At 65.4% G+C, this 8534-nt stretch overlaps 1 protein-coding gene across 2 annotated transcripts in view; it reads left to right on the plus strand.

Annotated features, from left to right (window-relative positions):
* Positions 1–7054, plus strand: part of LRRK1 (leucine rich repeat kinase 1) — a 118326-nt gene extending 111272 nt beyond the window's left edge. Inside the window, exons 31-35 of one of the 2 annotated variants that reach the window (XM_039844115.1) lie at positions 13–99; positions 1941–2743; positions 3080–3181; positions 4504–4677; positions 5447–7054. In XM_039844115.1, coding sequence (XP_039700049.1) covers positions 13–99; positions 1941–2743; positions 3080–3181; positions 4504–4677; positions 5447–5570 — 1290 coding nt within the window. In that variant the 3' untranslated portion in view covers positions 5571–7054. Of the gene's footprint in view, positions 1–12; positions 100–1940; positions 2744–3079; positions 3182–4503; positions 5408–5446 lie in introns of those variants that run through there. The other variant, XM_039844119.1, reaches the window with a different exon arrangement.
* The last annotated feature ends 1480 nt before the right edge of the window (positions 7055–8534 follow it).

The following is an 8534-nucleotide window of genomic DNA, read 5'->3' on the forward strand; positions in this document are numbered from 1 at the left end:
TACAGCCTCAAGGGCATGTGCCCCTTGAACACGCCCCAGCGGGCTCTGGACACCCCGGCCGTCGTCACCTGCTTCTTGGCGGTGCCTGTTTTAAAAAAGGTGAGGTAACGGGGAAGGTGGGTGCACAGGGGTCTGCTTCTCCCTTCCCGTCTGGGGGCAGGGTATTGAAGCCACGCCCTCCGGGACCACCGAGTCACAACCAGCCTGAGAGACCCGAGGACCTGAGCCACCCCCAGTGGCCTTCTGGTGTGCGAGCACCTACGGGACCAGAAAGGCTAAGGCTCAGTGGCAGCCATCATTCCCCACGCAGACGCCACAGCCCACTGCTGCTGCAAACTGCAGAGGGACAGCTGGTGAGAGTGTGTCGTTCCTCGTCTGACGGCGGCGGCATCAGAGAGGGCCAGCACCTCCCCAGGGCCCGGGCAGGCCCTGCCTGACCCCTGCGGGGCTGCCAGCTCTCCTTCCCCATCTCCGCCCCCGCTGGCGCCCCCGCAGCCAGCCCCAGCGTCCTCCAGAGCTGGGTCCTTCTCTGTCCGGTCCAGCCCCGGCTTCTCTCAAACGAAACCCCGAGCGAGGCTCCCCCAGCCCAGGTCCCAGGCAGCTCTGCCACTCCCGGGAGCAGACTGAGGTGCCTCTGCGGGGCCAGTGAGGGACCCCCAGCTGGCGCCACCCAGCACCCACCCTGAGGGGCGCTTCCCACCAGAAACCCCGCATCAGTTCTGAAGATGGAGGCCAAGGGCCCTGCTCTATGGAGCTGCCCCGCACGCATTCCCGGCCTTCGGAGACGTTCTCTACATTCTCGGCCCCGGTGGCCTCAGGGATCCAGGCCCTGCTCCCCGCTCGGCCGCCCTGAGGCCCCCGCCTGTCACTCCCCGCTCGCGGTACACGCTCGCGGTGTCGTTATCGGTGTTGCTTTGTCGACGTGTATTGGCTGTCAGCGTCGGACTTGTTTTCCCATCTGTAAAATGGGGACGAGAAGCGGTCGTGGAAAGGCCGACACTAGGCAAACGCGAGCGATGCTGTCACTTCCGGGGGGTCCCCAATCTGCAGGCGTTCTTCTCTCTCACACAGTTCGTTGCTTTAAAAAAAAAAAAGAATCTGTGAAATCAACCTCAGAGTCATTTACGACGGCGGCCGCATCGGCGAGGCTGGGCAGCTCGGGCCCCGGCCTGCGGCAGAGCGCAGGAGACGCGACACAAAGCGTTATTTAAGGCCACTGCTGGCCAGAGCCCCCAAGCCAGGGCACCACCGCTCGCCCGGCCAGAGGGAATAAAGCCGGCTCTGTGCAGAGCCTCCCTGCCAGGTTGGGTGGCAGACCCCTGCATCCCTGCACGCGCGCAGGCACACCCGGCCGCGACGTGGGGCTCAGTGTCCTGACCGGGGCCTGGAGCTGGGCTCTGACAGAGACGTCGCTCCCGTGTGCCTTGGCTGCTCCCTTTCCTCAAGTCCTGAGGGCAGATTTCGATCAACTTCTCAGGGCTTATTGATGGTGCCGCGGCGTCAGAGGCCGGTCCTCTCTTTACCTCGGACAGCCTGGCCCTCGAGGGCCTCCAGCACCAACCCCTGGGGTCGCAGAGACGCATGAGACTCAGCCCTTCCCCGTGCCAGGCCGGCACCCCGGGGGAGTGGTGAGGCACAGGCAGGAGGCCCCTAGACCCACCCAGCGCCCGCGACAGCTGTCATGGTACCAGGAGGGAAGGAACCACGTCCGGCCTCTGAGGGACACTGCGGTGACCCAGAGAAGGCAGCTCACTGCTGCTCACACTGCCTCTTCCTCTCCCGCTCGCTCCAAGGAAGGCAGCCGTGGCTCTTCCGGTCCCTGCCTTTTCAGGGGCCTGACTCCTCAGGGTGCTGGTGGGGTGCGTGCAGAGGCGCGTCCCGCACCCGCCCGTTCCTCCCCGGAATGCACGAGACTAGAGCATTCCGCCTTCTCCCGGCAGAATTCCTACCTGGTGCTGGCGGGCCTGGCGGACGGGCTGGTGGCCGTGTTCTCCGTGGTGCGGGGCGCCCCCGACGACAGCTGCTCCTACCTGTGCTCACACACGGCCAACAGGTCCAAGTTCGGCATCGCCGACGACGACGTGCGGCAGAACCCGTACCCGGTGAAGGCCATGGAGGTGGTCAACAGCGGCTCCGAGGTCTGGTGCAGCAACGGGCCGGGCGTGCTGGTCGTGGACTGCGCGGCCCTGGACATCCGCAGGCGGCTGGAGCCCTTCTGCGCGCCCTCGCTGGTCACGTCCATCGTGTGCAGCTCCGAGTGCCGGGGCGAGGAGGTGGTCTGGTGCCTGGACGACAGGGCCAACTCCCTGGTCATGTACCATTCGGCCACCTACCAGCTGTGCGCCCGCTACTTCTGCGGGGACCCCAACCCCCTCAGGGATGTGTTTCCCGTGGGCCCGGCGGGCCCGGAGCCCCTGGACGGCCACGTGGCCAGCCCGGCCGGGCCGGGCGGGGACTGCATCGCGGACGTCACCATCATCTACAGCGAGGACCTGGGCACGCAGATCCTGACGCACCAGGACTCCGTGACCGACTACTGCTCCTTGTCCTCCGGCGCCTCGTCCCCGACGCGCGGCGCCCCGCTGTCCCCCGCCAGCTCGTCCAGCGCGCCCTCCTCCGCGCACGCCGAGGACCCGCCCCGGCTGCGCGAGCCCGAGCTGAGCCCCGTGGACGCCGACGCGTTCAGCCAGCACCTGCAGGCCGTGAAGGTGCTGGCGGTGAAGGACGTCATCTGGGTCCCCAGGTGGGTTTGGGGCTGGCCGCCGGGTGGGGCGCGCCCCTGCGCATGCGCACCGCTGGGTGGGGCGGGGAAAGGGAGCTTCCTCCGCAGGCCGGTCCCCCCTATCCTGGGATCCCGAGGGGTCTCTTTAGCGAACCTGGGAAGGGCTGCGCTAGGCCCCTCCGCCCCCAGAGAGCTCGGGGCACCGCGGGGCCGCTGGGGTCAGGGCTCCCGCTGGGATGGTGCATGTCGCCGGCCGGGGGTCCCCTCTGCACCCCGGGGTTCGCCGCCGCCCGCCGGTCTGCTGCCCGCTCCGTGTCGCCCGCACCCAGCGCTTCCCCTCCGCGTCCGGCTTCGCAGGCGCGGTGGAGACGTGATCGTCATCGGCCTGGAGAAGGACGCGGGCGCCCAGCGCGGCAGGGTCGTGGCCGTCCTGAAGGCGCGGGAGCTGACGGCGCGCGGGTAAGACTGCGTGCGGGCCGCCTGGGCCCCACGGCGCCCGGTCCTGCACGGTGGCCGCCTGCGCCCCCACACACGAGCACACCCACCGGCGTCGCCATAAGGCAGACGGAGCGAGGCGACATGCTCCAGGCGGCTCCTGGGGGACCAGCAGGTACCCGCTGACCTGGGCGTTCGCCGCCGGTCGCCGCGCCTCTTTCTGGGGAACCCAGTGCACCCCAGGACCAAGTGCCCTGCCTGGGTTGTGACCCCAGGGCCTGAGATGAGCTGCAATTGAAATGGGGGTCCAGGTGGCTCACTGTCCTTCCCACCAAGCAGGAGGGCCCTTCCCGAGGTGTCCCGCGGCCCCGGCTCCGTACCCACCTGCAGGGTCCTACGAGGACAGAGGCCAGGCCCACTGCGACGGTTGCGCTGGGCAGGGCAGCCTGTGGGGCTGGGAGGGTGGCTTCGCCAGTGTTCCCACAGCAGACATGTTTGCACCCCTCACCGAACCCCCTGGTTACTCTCCCTTATGGAGAAGCCCCGTTTGTCCCTCTCCCCTCAGAGCAGGGCAGTGACCAAGGAGACGCCCATGGCAGTCCCCTCCCTTGTCCCCAGCGTGGCCCTCTCTGGGTGGTTCACCAGGACCAGCGACCTTTGTCCTGCGATTCTAGAGAAATGATCTGGGTTCGATGCTGGTGCAGGTGCCGGACTTGGGCTGGAGGTGCTCGCAGGTCGCAGGTCTCGCTCCCCGGGGAACAGGGGGGTCTGTGGAGCCCAGGGCTCTCGACCCCAGAGAACCCGCTGTCGCCGTCCCTGGGTTTCCCCCTGGTGTCCTTTTCCCCATTTAGCCCCCAAAAGTAGGTTTTCCAGGAGCCAGGCCCTGACTGGCTGCAGGGGGCGGAACGGGAAAGCCGTCGTGCACGAGGCGAGGGACTTGAGGGAAAGTTAAAGTTGATCACGGGCCATCGACGAGCGCGCATTAGAGTCCATGGTGTTCTCCGGGCACCTGAGGGTCAGAGACGTGTCCCAGAGGTACCCGCTGCGATAGCATCAGCGTCCCTCCAAGAAGTCAGTCCCTTACGGACGGACAATCCCCGTGAGCTCGGACCGAAGCCCTTGACCCTTCTTTAGATATTAGAAAGCCGCTGCCCACAGGCTGGACCCCCGGACCACCGAGGAGAAGCGGCAGCAGAGCACGTGGGTGGGTGGGGCCCGGCTGCGACGCGCAGATGCCCCCCTTCGGCAGGCTCTGTCCCCCTGGGAAGGCGCAGGCCAAGGGTCCCGGCCCCGGCCAGGTGGGGGGCCCCCGTCGGTTATCTCAGACACCCGCCGTCTCTCTGCAGGGTACTCATGGACGCAGCTGTGGTGGCCAAGGACACGGTCGTCTGTGGCTTCGAGAACGAAAACATGGAGTGGTGCCTGGCGGTCTGGAGGGCCTGGGGCACCAGGGAGTTTGACGTTTTCTACCAGTCCTACGAGGAGCTGGGCCGGCTGGAGGCTGGCACGCGCAAGAAAAGGTAGCTCTGTGCAATGACCGTCACTTGGGCCTGGCCGGCCGGGGCCAGTGGCCGGACCCCTCCCCCTGCAGCCTGCAGCCCTCCGAGGACCCAGAAGTTGGACTGGATTCTCCCACGAACCACGTGCTGCTAGGAAGTGCTGGCAGTGGTTCGGGGGTTCTCCGGTTACCTGGATACCCCCACTCCACTGCTGGTTTTACAGCCCAAGGGAAGATGGTGGGGCTGACTGACGAGAGACTCCTCCTGCCTCCTTCATCCACTTCCAGGAGCAGAGGAGGGGGCCGGGCCCGCCCACCTCCTCCCCGAGTCTGGGATGGAATTACACTAGAGGCTCTCAGTTGGGAAGCCCTTTGGGACGGAGCCGGAGGAGGCCGGCAACTCATACCCCTTCCCCGGGTGGCCCCCAAGTTCTCAGCGCAGTTCACAAGCTCCTGAGCTCCCGGGGCCCTGCTCGGGGAAGCCGAGATCGTATGTCTCCAGCTCGGGAGAGTCTGTGTGTGAGAAACGCCCAGAAGGACCCTGGGCGAGGAGCGTGGCCGGTCTGGGGAATGAATGGGCCCCTTTAAGCCACGTAGCCGAGAGCCAGGAGCAGCCGGGGCCGAGAGCCCTGACTCAGCCTTTACGTTCTCCTTCCGCCGACGAAAGGAAGGAGACACCCGATCAGCGAGACTTAGAAAAGGGTCTGGTGTTTATAGCTTTGTAAAATAAACTCGGACGCAGCCGAGCACGAGCCGTTTGTCTGCGCGTAATAATCGTCTGTCCCTTTAACGAGTCCAGCAACATGTCAGCGGTCAGGCCTCTGGCTGCGAAATCACACCCTGTGCGGCTCACACCAGATGACGCGCACACACGTGTGCAGCAGAGAAGTGACACTGTTAACTGGGGACTCATAGGAGCCGCGGCGAGGACGTCTCCGAACTGTGCCCACGCGGTCCCCGAGAGTCACCGTCGGAGGCGGCCTGACCCGGAGCGGAAGGAAGCCTGAGATCGTGCTCCAGCGCACGTTCTTCTCAAATTAAATGACAGAAATCAGACCCCGGGTTTGCTGGGGCGGGCAGGCGAATGCGACTCCTTTCATCCGAAAATAAACAGGCGCTCCGGATGAAGTCCGCAGAGCACTGGACTAAAGCACAGGCTCTGTACCCCCGGCCCCATCCACTGGCCGGCGTGGCCGGGCGACCCCAGCGGGCTGCCCCATGGCAGGTTCCGTGGGCACAGATGGCTGCTGTCACCCTCCCGTTTCCCTTTACCGGCCCGGGCATCGACCCCGGGGCGGCCGAGGGTCAGTGCCCCCCGCCCACATCGCCGGGCCCTCAGCGGGGCTTTGGTGATCATCCCAGCACCCACAGCTCCCAGTCAACTCCAGATGCAAACAGGATCCCATCCCTCCACCCCCCGCCCCGGCCCAGACCTGCTGTCCACGTCACCTGCCACCTGAGCGCTGGGGCAGCAGTGCAGAACGACTCAGGACAAGGACGTCGATGCAGCGTCCCTTACGATGACCCCCCCCAGCCGGAGACGACCTCCGCATCCACCGGGGGGGAGCCCCACGTGCAGCGACACCACACTCAGTGGCCTTCCGGGGACGGGGCGGGTCTGCAGTGCCTTCCGAGGTGTTCTAAAGGCGACCTCAGTGCGGGGTGGACGGTTCCTATCTGCGTAAAAAGACGCCGTAAAGCTCGCTAGGAGCACGTGCACAGCAAAAACATCCCGAGGGGGCCTGAGGGCCGCGTGCGGGGCGGGGCCCTTCACTGCATACCTCCTCTGCTCGCACTGTAAACAGGCCTCTCTATGAGGGTGAGCCAGGCCGGGGGGACTTCTCCCCTGAACCCCAGGGAGCACGTGCCTCGGCCTACGGTATCCCGTACAGTGGCTGCACAGGCTTGTACCCTGGGAGCGGCGGGCTGTGCCATGCGGCCCAGGCGTGTGGCGGGCTGCACCATCCAGGGGTGTGTGAGCGTGTGCCCTGTGACGCCCACACACGACGAAATCGCCTAATGACACGTTTCTCAGAAGGTCATTGGCATGGCCACGGTTATGCTCCCTGGGGCAACCCAGCCACAAAGCGGTCCAGAGTGGCATCCTTGTCACCCTAAGGCCAGCTTTGATGTCCTGCCGGTTTGAACCCTCGACCCTGAGCTAGCGACGCCCCCTCTATGGCCCTGGGTAGTGAAATGGCAGTGATGGTCCTTACTCCGTCAGGGTCAGTGCAAGACCAAGAGCTGCGGCCACGACTCCCTCGCCGCCCTCCCCAGTCACCCCCATTCTCACCCCTGCCCGAGGAGGGTGCCCAGGGGAGGCACAAGTCCCGTCTGAGAACCACTCGGGAGACACACGTGACCCCAACTTTAAAAATAAACTCCTGTTTTTCCTGAAATATCAGAGTGATTTTACTCACACCTTCGCCTGAGAACGGGGTTCGGGTGTAGCACACGCAACAGTCAACGCAGGCTGTCGCGAGAAGATGGTGAGAATCTTGGGGAGCCCCTAACGCTGGGGACACGCGCTGGGAGAAAGGAAAGAAGGAATGAGGATGGACACGCGAATGGAATAAATTTCCGCTTCGCCCTCCGTGGTCTGGGTCATTGTCGGGGCCGTCACCCAGGCCCCCGGCCTTCGGCCTCTGCGTCCAGGCCGCAGCCCTCGGCCCTGCCTTCACAGACGCCCCCGCCCGAGGCCCGGGGCTCGGGGACGATGTCACAGCCCTTCCCTCGCCCTCCGGGCTCCTGGCGTGGACCAGGTGCCAGCTAGAGGCCTCCGAGCCTTTCCTGTTGACGCTTCTTGGGTGACAGTCACCGACCAGAGCATGTCACCCACACTCACCTCCCCACCACCCCCCTGCCACACACACACCTTTCCTCACATTGGATGATCAGGGCCCAGGGCTGTCGGCCCCTAGTGGGGGAGCTCGCCTGTCCCCTGTCCACTTCTGCTCAGTCCAGCGGGGAGACCGGACCCGTGGGCATGCACCTCCTCAGCTCCCGCATGTGGCTGTCCCCATCACAGGGACCAGAGCTGAGGGGCCCAGGTCGTCAGGCAACAAGGCTCTGAAGAGGACTTCCAGTTGTCCAAAGTCACGATGGGACGTCCCCCTCCTCGTCCTCTGAGGTTAGAGGGAGACAGGCAGGTGTACCCTGAGCCAGGGGGATAAGGGGTTGGGGTGCAGAGGCTTCCTTGGTACCCCAGCCAGTGTGGCGCTCCTCAGTGTGGCCCCAGAAGGTGATGGTGGCAGCCGCGGTTAAGGCCCTGGGCAGGCCCCACCCCTCCCCGGACCCCAGGGACCCTGCCCACCCGCATTCCTCAGAGCAGCACCCCACCCCGAACCCCGGAATCGCACCGTGTCCCCAGGAGCAGTTCCCGCACCCGCCGCCAGGGGGCGCCCCGCTCCAGGCCTGCCGCCCGAGAGGCGTCTGTGGGCTCCGTGAGTTGACTCTACCAAGTATTCCCAAGTAGGATCGCATGTGGAGAAGAAGGAGCCCTCTGTGACCGCGTGTGGGCGTCTGTAAACACAGACGCCCCGGGGCTGGCAGAGGCTCAAGAGGGCCAGGCGTGCTTGGGGGGCCGGCCGCCGGGGGTGCAGGTCGTCCCCTCCGGATTTCCGAGGCCTCTCTTATCGACTTCTTGCAGTCCCTGTGTAATTGAGTTGTTTAAGAGTGTCACTCGGCTTTTCTGCACGTGTCACAGACTTGTGAGGCTTTGTGTGTGTGAGTGTGTGCATGCACGCCCATGGGGTGGTGTATGTATGCATGTGTGTGGCGTGTGTCTGGGTGTGGGTGTGCATGCATAGCTTAGTGTGTTGTGCGTGCATGTGTGTACAGTGCGTGCATGTGTATCGTGTGGGTGCGTGGTGTGTGTGT

The sequence above is a fragment of the Pteropus medius genome, unplaced genomic scaffold (assembly GCF_902729225.1).
Source record: "Pteropus medius unplaced genomic scaffold, Ma_sr-lr_union100, whole genome shotgun sequence".
In the NCBI taxonomy this organism is placed as follows: Eukaryota; Metazoa; Chordata; class Mammalia; order Chiroptera; family Pteropodidae; genus Pteropus; species Pteropus medius.